The sequence below is a fragment of the Heteronotia binoei genome, chromosome 18 (genome assembly GCF_032191835.1).
Source record: "Heteronotia binoei isolate CCM8104 ecotype False Entrance Well chromosome 18, APGP_CSIRO_Hbin_v1, whole genome shotgun sequence".
Classification (NCBI taxonomy): Eukaryota; Metazoa; Chordata; class Lepidosauria; order Squamata; family Gekkonidae; genus Heteronotia; species Heteronotia binoei.
This window is the reverse complement of record NC_083240.1, coordinates 5,708,796-5,725,296: the sequence shown is the minus strand read 5'-3', so window position 1 is coordinate 5,725,296 and position 16,501 is coordinate 5,708,796. Positions and strand designations below refer to the sequence as shown.

The 16,501-nt window shown below is 49.5% G+C and overlaps 1 protein-coding gene across 2 annotated transcripts in view; it reads left to right on the top strand.

Moving 5' to 3' along the window:
* Positions 1-16,501, top strand: part of UBE4B (ubiquitination factor E4B) — an 82,426-nt gene that overhangs the window by 58,932 nt on the left and 6,993 nt on the right. For both annotated transcript variants that reach the window (XM_060258761.1, XM_060258760.1), the window contains 8 exons: positions 3,981-4,080; positions 5,505-5,632; positions 7,483-7,581; positions 8,452-8,687; positions 9,562-9,688; positions 10,648-10,792; positions 11,551-11,685; positions 14,439-14,630. In XM_060258761.1, coding sequence (XP_060114744.1) covers positions 3,981-4,080; positions 5,505-5,632; positions 7,483-7,581; positions 8,452-8,687; positions 9,562-9,688; positions 10,648-10,792; positions 11,551-11,685; positions 14,439-14,630 — 1,162 coding nt within the window. The remainder of the gene's footprint in view (positions 1-3,980; positions 4,081-5,504; positions 5,633-7,482; positions 7,582-8,451; positions 8,688-9,561; positions 9,689-10,647; positions 10,793-11,550; positions 11,686-14,438; positions 14,631-16,501) is intronic.

Below are 16,501 nucleotides of genomic sequence, written 5' to 3'. Positions count from 1 at the left end.
GAATGAGCTCCCCCTGGAGATCTGGGCTCTGCAGGATCTGCTCCAATTCCGCAGGGCCTGTAAACAGAGCTCTTTCGCCAGGCTTTCAGCTGAGGCAGTGGACGTCACTTGTTACTGGCCTCCCCCCTTCATTCCATCCCAGTTCTGTTAGATCTGGACAATAGGCCATGGCAGTGAGGCAGAACCTGCCATTTTAGTTTCTACTGTCACTCTGTAGTTTTAGATTTTATATATTTTAAATTGATCTTTTATTGTTTTTTACTGTTGATTGTTTTTATGACGTAACCCGTCCTGAGCGTGTCCAATGGGAAGGGCGGGCTAAAAATTGAATAAAACAAACCAACCGACCAAGCAGATGTATGTCTAGTGCAGGGAAAGGACTGCCTTTTGCCAGTTCCCCAGCCCTGGTGCTCGTACCTGCAGAGATGGAGCTTGCTGATCCGTAGTAGAAACACTGACGATCCAGAGAAGCGCAGCCTGCCACACGTTTGGCAAATCCAGATGGCCGTGGGAGGGGGTGGCGTTCCCGCCAGCTCTCTCGAACGCTGGGGGCATTGTCTCCTTTGAAAGTGCCGTGCCAGTGTTCCCAGAAAGCTTGAGGGCTACAAACAGCGTCATTGTTCATCTCGTGCGAAGGTGGCTCGAGTCATCGCTGGCCATAAGTTGACAAGGGCAAGCTCAGTACGCTCAGAAGGAAACAAGGATGTTTTCAGGATTTTGAGCCCTGCATCCACCACGAGCTGCAGGGAAAGGCATGGGTGGGGCAGGGAGTACGAGGGGGAGGGGAGAAGAAGATGCAGATGTCCGGGTCCAGTTGGAGAGGATAAATATCCTTACATGCCCAGAGAGCAGCCTCCTGAAGAATGGAATATGTACTGTTCGGTGCATGAAGACAAATATTACATTGGTGGTTTGTTATTTGAAGGACGGTCCAGAGAGGTGGGAGCCCTAACCGTGGGCATTAAAGAGGAAAGATGGTTGTTTTCTGTAATATTCCTGTGCAGCTTGCACTCAAGAGTAGCTAAGCAGGAAAAAAAATCTAAAAATAAAAGCAATAAAATACATTAAAATGATCAATAACAAACCCCAGAGCGCCCGGTTGGCATGCTGAAGGCCCCAGGTTCAATCCTTGGCGTCTTTGATTCCGGGATCTCAGGGACTGGGAAATGACCTTTCTCTGTATGAGACCTTGAACAATTGTGAGCCGGTAAAAATAGGCAGTATGGGGTTATATGGCCTGTGGACCAGTTCAGTATGAGGCAATCTTTGGTATAGTGTAGTTTGGTGTAGTGGTTAAGTATGTGGACTTTTATGTGGGAGAACCAGGTTTGATTCCCCACTCCTCCACTTACACCTGCTGAAATGGCCTTGGGTCAGCTAGAGCTCTCATAGGAATTGTCCTGGAAAGGGCAGGTTCTGGGAGAGCTCTCTCAGCCTCACCCACCTCACAGGGTGTCTGTTGTGGGGGGAGAAGATATAGGAGATTGTAAGCCGCTCTGAGTCTCTGATTCAGAGAGAAGAGGGGGGTATAAATCTGCTTCTTCTTTTATGTTCAGTGCAGTGAAGCAGTCTGTGGAGAAACCATTTTAGGCCTGTGCTTGTCTGGGAGTCGGCTAGAGGAGTCTTAAACTCTAGGCAAGGCTTCGGCCTAGTCTATTCCTCCTTCCCCTTCCCCTCCTGTCTGGAAGCAGCACTTATGAGGAGGCCTCTAGAGAGACAGGAAGTCTTTCAGGCTGGTCTCCCATAAGGCTGCAGGAGGGAAAACCAGTTGCTGGGCGGGAACTGGGTTTTATATTAGAGGTTTTTGGAGGGAAACAGGGAGTTAAAAGTTTTCAGGGGAAGCTGATAGTCAGTTGAGTTTGATTTGAGCCTTAGAGACTGGTGAGTGGGTTCTGGAAGGTATGGTCAGGGCCAGTTATAGATTAAGGAAAGAAGGAGCGTTTTTCCCTATTTTCATTTATTACTTCTGTTCACCCTGTATTTAAAAATGGCTGTAAATAGTTATAAATTTTAAATAAATATTGTGTCTGTTTGAAAAGGTAGTCCCTCTGTACTACATAGGTTCCCCAACTGCTACTGCAAGATGGGAGTCCAGGAAAGGGGCAAGGCACACAGTTGGCAAGGGTGCCAATCCTCCAGGGGCCTCCCAAAGAAGGACTTTGGTCTCTGCCATTACCAGGTGCTGGGTTGGCAGAGGACCTTGAGGCTAGGCCTCAGAACTGGCAGGAAGAGGGATTGGGAGTCCTGTTCCTCTCGGTCAGGAACCCCTAAACTGAATAGATGGTGGCAGCGTGCCCTAGTGGCGGGAAGAAGATAAGCTCCCTTCAGGAGTTGGCAACTCAAAAGGAGAGGTGACGGGACCGGGTCTGAAGGCAGAATCGGGCCAGTTCTGTCACACAGTCATAGACTCTGTCCAATACAGAACAGCCTGCTGAGACACATTTAGCTGAATGCTGACTAAAAGCCAAACTAAATACGAAGGTGGTGACGGGGGCATCTGTTTGGGTCTTAGTTTGGGTTTTCGTTTGTATCTCTTGTATCTCTGGAGTCCTTCTCAGATAGATGATTTTGAAGCACCGAGGGCCAACCTCTCCTAAAGAGCTGTAGTTCTTTCTGCCGCCAACCTCTTCTGAAATGAAACCACCAACAAGGCCTTCTCTTCTCAGCTGGGGGTGGGGAATGGATTCTGATGAGGAGAGGATCTGTCTGGGTCTCAGGTAGCGAAGACCTTCAGAAGTAACCAGATCTACTGAAACAGGGGAGATGGTATCGGTTCCTTTCACTCAGAAAAAGGCAGACTGGCAGTCTCTGACAGCTGAAGTTTCTCAGTTGTCTTCAAGGCCAGCCCTGTGTAGTGTGTGCTGCAGTAGCCTAGCAGGAACGTCAGCACAGCAAGGGTAGCTTTCTGTAGAAAGAATGAGAGCTTGCGTACTGCAGATGGTGAAAGGCACTCCTAGCAAAAGCTCCAGTCTCCTTTTCAGAAAGCTAATCTGTGATTATCCCAAAGCTCTGTGCAAAAAAACAGGATACATTAGATTCTTCCTTATAAATTCACACACTCTCTCTTGGGCCATCATTGGTGAAAGTTTTAAAACTCTCAAAGTCCTGAAGCTTACTTTTGTGTGTTTCCTACAACTCTTGATGGCTAAAACATTTTGTTCAAAAGGGAAGATTGTGCCTGCCGGAAGGAGCTACCGTATTTTTCGGACCATAAGACGCACTCCCCCCCCCCAAAAAAAAGTGGGGGGAAAAGTGTGTGCGTCTTATGGAGCGAAGGTACGTACCTTCCTTGGGGGGGGGGAATCCGTTGCCTCCGCCTCTGATCCCGGCGCTTCCCCCGCGCTTGCCTGCCTGGCTCCAGCTTCTTTCAGCAAGCGCTGGGATCGCTCCATGCTGCCCCCCCCCCCCCGCCGCAAACCCAGCACATCGCAAGCGCCGGCTGCGGAGAGGGCAGTGTGCTTCCTCCATGCCTGTCTGCCTGGCTCCAGCTCTGACACTTACAGCAAGCGCCAGGATCGCTCCCTCCGCCCTCCAATCCCAGCGCTTGCTTTAAGCATCAGAGCTGGAGCCAAGCAGACAGGCACGGAGGAAGCACGCTGCCCCCTCCACAGCCGGCGCTCGCGAAGCGCTGGGTTTGCGGTGGGGGCAGCGTGGAGCGATCCCAGCGCTTGCTGGAAGAAGCTGGAGCCGGGCAGGCAGGTGCGGGGGAAGCGCTGGGATCGGAGGCGGAGGCAGCGGATCGCCCCCCAGAAGGAAGGTGCGTCCTATGGTCCAGAGCGCCTTATCATCGGAAAAATACGGTAGTTCATTTTTCAGCACCCTGCTGACCTAGAATTGAGGAAGGGGCCTGGGAAAAACCTCTTGCCCCTATTCACAGCTTGGGGAGCTCTTATTCTATTGCTTTCTTGGTTTATCCACACCGAAGGCTTATGCTTTTAGCCGGATCACTAGAGCTGGTTTTTTCGGTGCTACTTTTACAGGACGGTGGAGGACCTGAAAAACAATGAGAGTCAATGGAAGGATTCCCCCCTGGCCACGAGGCATCGAGAGATGCTGAAACGCTGCAAAACACAACTCAAGGTCAGTGGCTGTTTTTAGTGGACGGCTGACTGGTCTTGTGCTCAGCTGTGGCTCCCGAGGTTTAAGAAGGCAGCCCGCCACGTGCAGGTTTTTCACAAATACGTCAAAGTGTGTGCTGTGTCCTACACGTATTTCTCTTTGCGTGAAGAGCCACACAGCAGCCGTTCTGTGAATACAGCTGTTCAACTGTATGCATGTACACACTGTTCCTGAACTATTGCTCTCTTGTTGACACACAGCTAAGGTACTTACGGGATGTTGTCTTGGAGCTTAGGTAAAAATAAATGCTCCATAACTGGGCAAAAAACACAAAACGTTGCAGGGTAAAACCTGGCCTCACAAAAGGGTCCAGAACTCCATCTTACCCCTTTTTACTGAATTCCTGACTATGACCGTTGACATCACAGACTTTATTCACATAAACGGGAAAGTTCTGGGCATGTCTGCTGGAAGCAGACTTCAGAGGGCCATGCTGATGGGAGAGATAGAACGCTGCAGACAGGTGGGAGTCCCTCAGTAAGGGAGTCCGTTAAAAAAGGAGAGAGAATCCTGAATGGAAGTCCCATGTGAGAGAGCTGGAGGTGGGATAGGAGGTTTAGAGTATCACTTGTGGTAGGCCCACCATGCAGAGGAATACAGGATGGAACTGGAGGCAAGGTGGAAACCCAGCTAGTAAGGAGGGTGTGGCTGTGGCCAGTGCTGGGCTGGCTGGGAGGGGGGAGGTGTCGAGGCCTGGAAACACCCCACCTGACAGAGGTCTGGAAACACCCCACCCAATAAAAGAGGGTGATATGACCGCACCAGATACTCATTGGGACCAGCCAGTCCCTGAAGACTATCCCAAACCTGCTTCTCCCATTCAGAGGAGAAAGGAAAGAGGAGTGTGTGTGTGTGTGGGGGGTCATCGAGGGTGTCGAACTTATTTGTTATGAGGGCCAGATCTTCACCTTGTTGGGGCGTGCCATGTGTGTCATAAAATGTAATGCCAGGTAGAGGAGATAAAAACTTTATAAAGGACACAGACAAACACACACACTCAGCCTAATCCACGTCACTGGCTTATTGACCTCAGCAGTCAGAAGGAAGAGAGGCTGGGCTCAGTAGCTCTGCTGTGGGATTAAGAGAGCCTGGAAAAACAAGCTCTGCCTTCCTCCCCACAGGAGGAGGCTCAGCCAATGGAGAAAATAGAGGTTTTGCTCTGTAGATCCTGTATGATTGAGCAAAGCAAGCTGTTATACAAAAGGAAGCAAGAGAGAGGGAGAAGGAAGCAGATGACAGCCAGTTGCTTGGGGGTCTGACAGGAGCCCTCCAGGGGCCTGATTCAGCCCCAAGACCGCATCTTTGACACCCCTGACATAGGGTTTGGGGTTTGAGTTCTGGTGTGTGTGCCTTTCTTAATCTCGCCATTGCCATTCCTTGCACAGAAACTGGTGCGGTGCAAAGCTTGCGCAGACGCAGGCCTGCTGGATGAGAATTTCCTAAGGAGGTGCCTGAACTTCTACGGCATGGTGATCCAGCTCTTGCTGCGGATCCTCGACCCGGCCTACCCTGAGTGAGTGGCGTTCAAAGACCTTCTCATCGTTCCTGATTTGGCTTTTGCACTAGCAGAGATCCTAATCAGTTCCTTCTCAGTTAATTCTTGGAAGCATGCAAGTGGTACAGATGGGGAAGGTTCAGTTCAGGGCTCCTGAAAAACTTGACATTGCTCTTGACTGGCAGTGCTGCTATGCGGTTTCAAAACTTGCCTCTTGATGGGATGAGACGAGCAAGGATGAAGCTCCCAGGGGAAGGAGCTGTGTAGACTGTCCTGTGTGGAGATCCAGTTTGGTGTAGTGGTGAAGTGTGCGGACTCTTATCTGGGAGAACCGGGTTTGATTCCCCACTCCTCCCCTTGCAGCTGCTGGAATGGCCTTGGGTCAGCCATAGTGGTTAAGTGCGCGGACTCTTATCTGGCAGAACCGGGTTTGATTCCCCACTCCTTCACTTGCACCTGCTGGAATGGCCTTGGGTCAGCCATAGTGGTTAAGTGCACGGACTCTTATCTGGCAGAACCGGGTTTGATTCCCCACTCCTCCCCTTGCAGCTGCTGGAATGGCCTTGGGTCAGCCATAGTGGTTAAGTGCGCGGACTCTTATCTGGCAGAACCGGGTTTGATTCCCCACTCCTCCACTTGCACCTGCTGGAATGGCCTTGGGTCAGCCATAGTGGTTAAGTGCACGGACTCTTATCTGGCAGAACCGGGTTTGATTCCCCACTCCTCCCCTTGCAGCTGCTGGAATGGCCTTGGGTCAGCCATAGTGGTTAAGTGCGCAGACTCTTATCTGGCAGAACCGGGTTTGATTCCCCACTCCTCCCCTTGCAGTTGCTGGAATGGCCTTGGGTCAGCCATAGTGGTTAAGTGCACGGACTCTTATCTGGCAGAACCGGGTTTGATTCCCCACTCCTCCACTTGCACCTGCTAGCATGGTCTTGGGTCAGCCATAGCTCTGGCAGGAGTTGTCCTTGAAAGGGGGGCTGCTGTGAAAGCACTCTCAGCCCCACCCACCTCACAGGGTGTCTGTTGGGGGAGAAGAGATAGGAGATTGTAAGCCTCTCTGATTCAGAGAGAAGGACGGGATATAAATCTGCAGTCGTCTTCTTCCATTTAACAGATATCTGGGAACAGGTATTGAGGGTCATCTCTTTCACTGCTTGAGACCCTGGCGATGTTTTGCCAGTCAGAGAGCTGAAAAAGATGGACTTGCGGTTTGACTCAATATAAACATATGATGTTGTCTCATACTGAATCAGACCCTGGGTCCATCAAAGTCAATATTGTCTACTCACCCAGTAGCTCTCCAGGGTCTGAAGCTGAGGTTTTTCACACCTATTTGCCTGGACCCTTTTCAGTTGGAGATGCCAGGGATTGAACCTGGGGCCTTCTGCTTTCCAAGCAGATGCTGTACCACTGAGCCACCGTCTCTCTCAACATATGAAGCTGCCTTCTACTGAATCAGACCCTCAGTCCATCAAAGTCAGTATTGTCTGCTCAGACTGGCAGCGGCTCTCCAGGGTCTCAAGCTGAGGTTTTTCACACCTTCAGATGTTTAACTTGGTGCCTGAAAGAAGTCGGCCTCAAAGGAGAAGGCATTCTGCTGTCCGGTTGCCTCTGCAGGAAGGCTAGCTGGTGTTTCTTGTTGCTATGGTCATTAGTCCACAAATCTGGATTCCTGTAGTTTTTGTATGATCCCCCTAATTGTACCCCACCTTGAACACCTTTCTGAATTAGAAAGGCATCATCTAAACACCTTAAACAAACAGATAAAACCAGTGCTCGGGGAAACCAGTGCTGCAAAGGGAATAAAACTGCAGATTCACACGAGCTCACCATTCATATAAATCTTTTCCCTCCTTTCTGTGCAGCATAAAACTGCCTTTAAGCCTCGACATCCCGAAAGTGTTTGCAGTATTGCCTGAGTTTTATGTGGAAGATGTTGCAGAGTTTTTATTTTTTATTGTACAGTAAGTGGAAAAATTTTGCTTCTGAGGCTCTTGTGGATCAAAGGGGAGGGGGAGTGGTGGTTAGCATCTCTGTTTAAAGGAGGGAGGAGAGAGTGGGTTGTCGCTGGCTTAGAATGGAGGGATGCCTGCTGCTTTCCCCCTCTTTGGGGTTCTCTTAAGCTCCCACTGCCTCTCCTGGGTATCCCTGTCTAAAAACTTTTTCATCCCTTTATTGTGCTTGCAGTACTGAAGCCTGTTAGCAGCATCCTGCTCCTAAGGATGGCCATGGGACAAGCCATGGGTCATGTTTTGTGTGAGGAGGCTGCTGGGCAGGAGCAGGCCAGATCCATGCTAACATTTTTGTGTATTCATTGGGTGCCCAAACTTTGGCTCTTGAAGCCCCCAACATCCTGTTGACTGACTTGGAGAAGGCATTTCTCTCCTTAAATCACTTCTCCAAGCCAGCTGGCATTTACAGTTGCTTTCTTTCCACCTCTCCCTCCCCATCTATTTTCCTTCCTTCCTTCCTCTCAAACATCTGATTCTGTGTGGCTCTTACATTAAGCAAGTTTGGCCACCCCTGACCCTAGAGCAAGACGGGTAGCCACGTTAGTCTGTCTGTAGCAGTAGAAAAGAACAAGAGTCCAGCCGCACCTTAAAGACAATGTGACTCAGGAAAACTCCTTCCCTGCCATAAATGTTGTTAGTCTTTACGGTGCTACTGGACTCATGCCTTTCCCATATTTACCTGTGGGGCACAGGGCCAGTGTTTGTTTGGGGGTGCCAGAAGGTAGCACTTGTGCGGGCTGACAAATACTTGAGTTTGTAATTTGAATGTTGAGCTGCCCGAGGGTATGTAAGCCGCCTCTCGTTTCTCTTTCTTTTCTTCAGATATTCTCCTCAGGTACTTTACGAGCCCTGCACTCAGGACGTCGTGACTTTCCTCGTCGTGATGCTGTGCAACCAGAACTACATCCGAAACCCCTACCTGGTTGCCAAGCTGGTGGAGGTGATGTTCATGACGAACCCGGCTGTCCAGCCGCGGACGCAGAAGTTCTTTGAGATGATAGAGAACCACCCCCTCTCCACCAAGTTGTTAGTCCCTTCACTGATGAAGTTTTATACAGGTACGAGGGGGACTTGCCCGTCCAGTGATTGCTTATCTACCTTCATTCTCCCTTCACCTGCCCTAGAACAGGGTGATGTCCCCTGACCCAAATTAGGCCTTTGTAGTGCAAACCATTCCCCCCTCAGTAGTTCTAATGACCTGTCCCTCCTGGAGCACACTCAGTCTCTCCCAGGCTGAGAGCCAGCGTGATGCAGTAGTTAGAAGAAGAAGAGTTGGTTTTTATACCCCGCTTTTCTCTACCCTTCAGAACGGGTTACAATCACCTTCCCTTCCTCCCCCTGCAACAGGCGCCTTGTCAGATAGGTGGGGCTGAGAGAGCTCAGAGAGATCTTTGATTGACCCAAGGTCACCCAGCAGGCTTAAGAAGTGGGGAATCAAATCCCCCCCCCCCCCCCCCAGTTTTCCAGACAAGAGGCTGCCGCTGTTAACCACTGCACCACACTAGTTCTTGGGTAGAGTGTCACATGTGGAATACTGGGTTGGAATGGAAGCTGGCTGGATGTAGCCTAGGGCCTATCGCAAGCCCTCAGCCTGGCCTACCTTACAGAGTGGTTGTCGTGAGAAAATGGAGGAGCTCTAAGCTGCTTTGAGTCCCAGCTAGGGAGAAAAGCAGGATATAAATTTTTAAGATGCAAATATAAAACCATGCTGTGTTCTGGGCTTCCCTCCCCTCACCCCTTTTGTTAATGTAGAGAGCTGTGTGTCTTTCTCCGTCCTCGGGGAGCTCCTCAGTTATATCAAAGCCCCCCTTGCTTTCTCTGGGCAGCCTGGCTTTGCTGCTTTTCTGATAAATGCATGCCCCCCGCCCCCCCCCCCCCCCTCAATGTGCTTGCTGACCAGTATGCTGAATTTTTCTCTTTGGCCTTTTGCAGACGTTGAGCACACCGGAGCCACCAGTGAGTTCTATGACAAGTTTACAATCCGCTACCACATCAGCACCATCTTCAAAAGCCTCTGGCAGAACATCGCTCACCACGGCACCTTCATGGAAGAGTTCAAGTGAGTTGGCCAGGGCCTGGGCCTCGCCTGCCTCGCAGGGTCGTTGTGAAGATAAAACGAAGGAGAGGAGAACGATAGAAACCACTCAGGGTCCCCATTGGGAAGAAAGGGCAGGATAAAAATGGAGTAAAAAGCAAATAAATGAAGTAAGGGAAGGAATGTTAGTTTTGAGATGCTATGCGGAAAAGAATTAACCCAAAATGAATTACTGTTGATGCTGAAGGAGAAAACGGTAGGATAGTAGTCGCTAGGCTTCAGATTGAGCAGGAGCTCACAGGAGCACAGCTCCTGAACCTTTCTGATGGTTCCCCCTCCTCCTCCCCACCTACCTTGTCCATTGAATAGGAGGTGCAGCTGCATAACAATTCCTGGATGAGCTCTACCAGCTGTTTTTCTACAAAACAACTCCTGGTAGTCACAATATGTATTAATCATTGGTGTATGATGAGTATTGTTTATCTTGGGAGGGTGGAGAGAAAACAGTCTTTGGGCACTCAGAAGGCTAGCAGGTGTCCCCTCCTCCCCACACACACTGGTGCTTTTGAGTGTTTCCGTTTTCAGTGTTGGGAAAATATTTATGACCATGTTGCTGTCTTAACCTGAGTCAGGCCACTGATCTATATAGCTCAGGGTTGTCTGCACTTGACCTCTGAGTCTTGGGGAGGGGAGAGGCCTCGCGTTACCTGAGAGCCTTCAGTTGGAGATACTAAAGATTAAACCTGGGGCCGCCACTGGACCGTGTCCCTTCCAGATGTGTGCGTATTTAAGAGAAGGGCTGGGTTTGGCCACTGTGTGTGGCTGGTCTTCTGCATCCAAGAGTCTCGTGGCTCCTTAAAGCCTGTCATGGAAATCCATATGGCTAGTTTTGCGGTTTGGCAGGGTTCGGACTTGTGTCCTAGATCCAGGTGAGAGCCGTCTTATCTGTCCTTGAAGCCATCTCAATTACAAATCTCTTTCAGCTCTGGGAAGCAGTTTGTCCGCTACATCAATATGTTGATCAATGACACCACGTTCTTGCTGGACGAGAGTTTAGAGTCCCTGAAGCGTATCCATGAAGTGCAAGAGGAGATGAGAAACAAAGAGCATTGGGACCTGCTGCCCAGGGTGAGAAATAGCCTCTTCATATGAATGATTCCCAAACTGCATGCTGGGATGCACTGGTGTGATGGGAGAGGGGCTGACGTGGAGCTTTGTAAACTGGAGGTGTGCATCACTCTGTAAGCCTCCTGTGAAGCTGCCTTATATGAAATCTCGGTCCATCCAGGTCATTGTTATCTATTCAGATGGCTAGCAGTTCTCCAGGGTCTCAGCAGAGGCCTTTCACAGCCCCTGCAACCTGAGTCTTCTAAGTGGAGATGCCAGGGATTGAAGCTGAGACCTTCTACATGCAAAGCCAAGGCACTTCCACTGAGCTACAAGACCCATAGCAGTGGTGCCCCTGGCCTGGAGCTCCCTCCTTGCTCAAATTCATGTGGTGCACATCTTTTCATCCTTCGGATGCCAGTTAAAGATTGTTTTGGTCACCTGGGTTTTTAATCTCACACAGATTATATCTTCACTTGGTGGCTTTTCCACAGGCTTTTAAATCTTCTCTTTGCCGGATTGTTCTGTTATGTATGTATTTGGTTTGCATACGGAAAGCCACTGTATCCCTAGATATCAAAGCTGAGAGAAACGCATACATAGGAGACTGCTTCGTGTGGTAACTCTTCAACGTCATTAGTGCAACTGTCGGGGTTGGCAGGAACTAATTTGCTGCAAGAAGACGTGGCTGAAAAGCAGAAGTGACAATTGTGCTCTTTACTTTGTGTACGGCAGTGGGAGAGTTTTCAGCCTGAGGGTTGCCCCCTCTTGTTTTCTAGGACCAGCAACAGGCTCGGCAGTCTCAGCTTGCACAGGACGAGCGAGTGTCACGCTCTTACTTGGCCCTGGCGACGGAAACCGTCGATATGTTCCATATCCTCACCAAGCAAGTTCAGAAGCCTTTCCTTAGACCTGTAAGTAGGAACGTGGGGTCCACAATTCTGTGCTTTAATTCAGAATGCTCCGGGCTTAACAACTGAAAATTATGTATTACACTTGCTGGCTGGCTGGCTGGAGAACCAGTTTGGTGTAGTGGTTAAGTGCGCGGACTCTTATCTGGGAGAACCGGGTTGGATTCCCTGCTCCTCCACTTGCAGCTGCTGGAATGGCCTCGGGTCAGCCATAAGAACATAAGAGAAGCCATGTTGGATCAGGCCAGTGGCCCATCCAGTCCAACACTCTGTGTCACATAAGAACATAAGAGAAGCCATGTTGGATCAGGCCAACGGCCCATCAAGTCCAACACTCTGTGTCACACAGTGGTCAAAAATTTTATATATACACACACACTGTGGCTAATAGCCACTGATGGACCTGTGCTCCATATTTTTATCTAAACCCCTCTTGAAGGTGGCTATGCTTGTGGCCGCCACCACCTCCTGTGGCAGTGAATTCCACATGTTAATCACCCTTTGGGTGAAGAAGTACTTCCTTTTATCCGTTTTAACCTTTCTGCTCAGCAATTTCATCGAATGCCCACGAGTTCTTGTATTGTGAGAAAGGGAGAAAAGTACTTCTTTCTCTACTTTCTCCATCCCATGCATTATCATGTCACCCCGCAGTCGACGTTTCTCCAAGCTAAAGAGTCCCAAGCGTTTCAACCTTTCTTCATAGGGAAAGTGCTCCAGCCCTTTAATCATTCTAGTTGCCCTTCTCTGGACTTTCTCCAATGCTATAATATCCTTTTTGAGGTGCGGCGGCCAGAACTGCACACAGTACTCCAAATGAGACCGCACCATCGATTTATACAGGGGCATTATGATACTGGCTGATTTGTTTTCAATTCCCTTCCTAATAATTCCCAGCATGGCGTTGGCCTTTTTTATTGCAAACGCACACTGTCTTGACATTTTCAGTGAGTTATCTACCACGACCCCAAGATCTCTCTCTTGGTCAGTCTCTGCCAGTTCACACCCCATCAACTTGCCATAGCTATCACAGAGGTTGTCCTTGAAAAGGCAGCTTCTGGGAGAGCTCTCTCAGCCCCACCCACCTCACAGGGTGTCTGCTGTGGGGGGAGAAGATCTAGGAGATTGTAAGCTGCTCTGATTCAGGGAGAAGGGCGGGGTATAAATTTGCAGTTCTCCTCCTCCTCCTCCTCGTTTTGGTTCTTTAGCTCACCCGTGGCCTAGTAGAACAAAGTTTGAGTCCAGCGGCACTTTTTAAAAGACCAACCAAGTTTGTTGGTCTTAAAGGTGCCACTGGACTCCAGCATTGTTCTGGTGCTTCAGACTAACACGGCTGCCCACCTGGATCTTTCTCCTTGACCTAGCGGTACCCTTTAGGCTCAGCAGGACAAAGCCCAAGATCTGCTTGCTAGAGTGGAAATCCCATGAAGCTCAGAGAGGCTGGCTTCTCTGTAACCATTGCAGTTTCACTGGGCCACAGACGGCTCTCTAAAGTGTAAAGCCCAGTTACACGTGTCACAGATTTCTAATCCCTTGAGCATGCTACATATATGGGAATCCCTCTGCAGGTCTGCACTTTGCCTTCTCTGCTCCCTTTTCGGCATGAACTGTGTTGTAGCTTTATGTTCCCGCTAATGTTAACATTGCTGTGATCTGGATGGCGCAGGCAAGATCTTATCAGTCGGCGGAAGCTAAGCTGGGTTGGTCCTGGTTAGTCCTTGAATGGGAGGCCACCAAGGAAATTCAGGGTCACTGCATAGAGGCAGGCAATGGCAAACCACCTCTGAATGTCTCTTGCCTTACAAACCCTAAAGGGATGCCACCTGGCAATACAAACATTGGGTAACTTCAAATGAGAATCTGAAACCAGGGCATGAAGCTTGTTTCTGAACAGCTACCAATAGGCTCAGTGCAGATGCAACAGTACGGAATGGTTTAATGCTGGAAAAGAAAGGGAGGGGGAAAGAACACGCAGATCTGCGGGGTGTTCTGTCTTTTAACAATGGTTAGGGACCTGGGTGTCATTGCATCTGCACAAGGCTTGGGAGTTTGCCGAGACTTTGTTGACTGTTGAGGCCTGAGGCCTTGCCAGGCTCTCACGCTCTTGACAGAACAGAGCCAGTTACCTGCAACCTCATTTGAGCTGCTAGGAAACCTGATTCTTGAGCAGCGTACTATTGACGGCATCGATTTGGCCTTTGCTAAAAGCTGCTTGCTCAGAATAGCGGAGCACAGAGGGCACCGATTCCATTCCTACATGTGGGTTAATGATTGTGGTTCTGTCCTTTTCTGGCTGTGTTGATTCTGCCACTCTCCTGCAAGCCTTGGAGCCTGGGCACCTGAAAAGAATGGTTCTTGAAAAGAAGGGGAGCTGCTCTGGGGGTGGAAGAGAAGCAAGCCCTGTGATGCGTAATCCAGAAGTGGGGGTTTGCATGAATCACAGTGGAAGCCTAGCAAGGGCAAAATGGATTCCTCTTTCTTGCTCTGTCTGGATAGGACATGTCTCAGAGTTCTCTCACACTAAAGGGGGACCAAACAGCAGCATCCAGGGAAGGTGTATCCAGTTTGCTTTTGGTTGGGTCTTGCTGACAGATTTCAGTCAGGGATATAGTGGGCAGAGGGGAGGCCTCCCCTGGGGAAATCAAATGGAACTTGCCGGAAAAGGAGAACGTTGGCTTTGTTTCTGTTCCTTGCATCTCTTGTGTTTCTTGGCTGTTGATGGGGAAGAATGAATTCATCGTGCTGTTTTGGCCTTCCAGGAACTTGGACCCCGATTGGCTGCTATGCTGAACTTCAACCTTCAGCAGTTGTGTGGCCCCAAGTGCCGTGACCTGAAAGTCGAAAACCCCGAGAAATATGGGTTTGAACCAAAGAAGCTTTTGGACCAACTGACGGACATTTACCTGCAGTTAGACTGCGCTCGCTTTGCAAAAGCCATTGCTGATGACCAGGTGAGTGTATGGCCATCGTTCTGGGAACAGGTTGGGTAGTACAGAGGTGGGAACATGCAGGGAGGGGAAGGGCAGTCCCTTTGCCAGCTCTTCCTGTCCACACTCTTACTTTTGGGAGTGCCACTGCCAAAGATTTCTCAGGTGGTCCTCTAATCAATGAGGCAGAGATGTTTCTGCCAAGCATTTAGCATCCAGGGCTGCTTTTGGTCCTCCAGAGGGTATACAAAATATCCAGATAGTAATCCAATCCTCTTATGAATTTTGGGAGTTGTCCAGAGGCCTTGGTTTAGAGGGTGAGATTAGAGTGAACAGAGCTTGTGTGTGCTGTAGATGTTTGGAGGCTGCTGGGTTGTTCTGCAAGAAGAATAGCAAGAGCAAGAATGAAAATAAGCTGCTCCCAGAACCTTTTATCTTTCTGTTTGTAGCAAATGTAGCCTCTTTTACTCCTGCCCTCTTCACAACCATTTTCCCATTCCTTAGGATGTTCAGAGTTACTAGTATATCAAGTGTCGACATAAGAACGTAAGAGAAGCCATATTGAATCAGGCCAGTGGCCCATCCAGTCCAACACTCTGTGTCACACAGCAGCCCAAAACCAGGTGCCATCAGGAGGTCCACCAGCGGGGCCAGAGCCTTAGAAGTCCTCTTACTGTTGCACCCCAAGCACCAAGGAGACGGAGCATCACTGCCCCAGACATCTCTTATCTTGTGGCTCATAATCACTGATGGACCTCTGCTCCATACATTTATCCAGGCCCCTCTTGAAGCTGGCTATGCTTGTAGATGCCACCACTTCAATTTTTCTGTTTCCTGTACAAGTATGGCTTTGTGACCCTTACGATCAAGTCAGTCAGCTAAGCTACAAGCATCTTTACATACGATACAAGTTCTGGTTTATGCTCTCTTCATGACACATTTGGACCACTTCTGTTGAGTGAATTTCCTGATTGGCTACAGCAAGCAAGATGTTTTGGGGGGAGGGGCGGGATGTTGGTTTCCTTAACAACAAAAAACCCGCTTGATTTTTTTTTTTCAAATACCCAGCTGTGGTCAGGATCCTTGTTTCTTGTTTGACTTGCAAAATAGGGTGTAATTTATGAGGCCTGAAAGCATTTGCTGGGCAGAGCGTCATGTTGTCTGTTTTTTTCCCCTTCTCCCTGCTGGATTGGCATTAAGGAGCTAGTACATTGTCGATCACTGCACTGCAGATAAATCTGTGTAGGGTATTGGAGCAGCTGGCTAGATGTGGTGGAGCTGATCTGGAGAGGGGGGGAGGAAGCCTTCAGAAAGCAAGAACTGACATGATTTGCAGTGCTAAGTCATACTCTTGTGGGCTGGCTTGGGAGGGAGAGAGCTTCGCAGATTCTACAATATTACCAGGTACATAGGTTCGATTGCCAGGTCTGAGGGTCAGAATGCATGCAGATCGCTTCTTGTCTCCAAAATCAAAAATAATTTCCTTCAGTGCAGTTTGGCAGCTCGCTTTGTCTGAAGCATTCTCAGGGCTACCACACCTCCCAGTAGCCGTCTGATATGGCTTCAGGTAACTTCTGCCCTGGAATTGGAGAGCTGTCCTTCCTGCAGTGATACTGCATCGAACTGGCAGGCTCCCAGAAGATGCCGGCTTTTATATGCTGCAACTCCCAAATGCAGGATTTTTGGAGTTAACACAGTGAGAAGGGGGAGTGAGAGAAGGAAACTCTTGATTTCTTATCAGAGGCACCTGCTGTATGATTATTGCAGACAGAAGCATATGGTGCTGACCTATTGCAGAAATGGGTAACCTTATTTTGGATCACCTGCAAAGTTTAAGAAGGTGGGGATTGCCATCTGCTGTCACACCCGGTGTTCTCCCGAGCTAGGCAATCCTG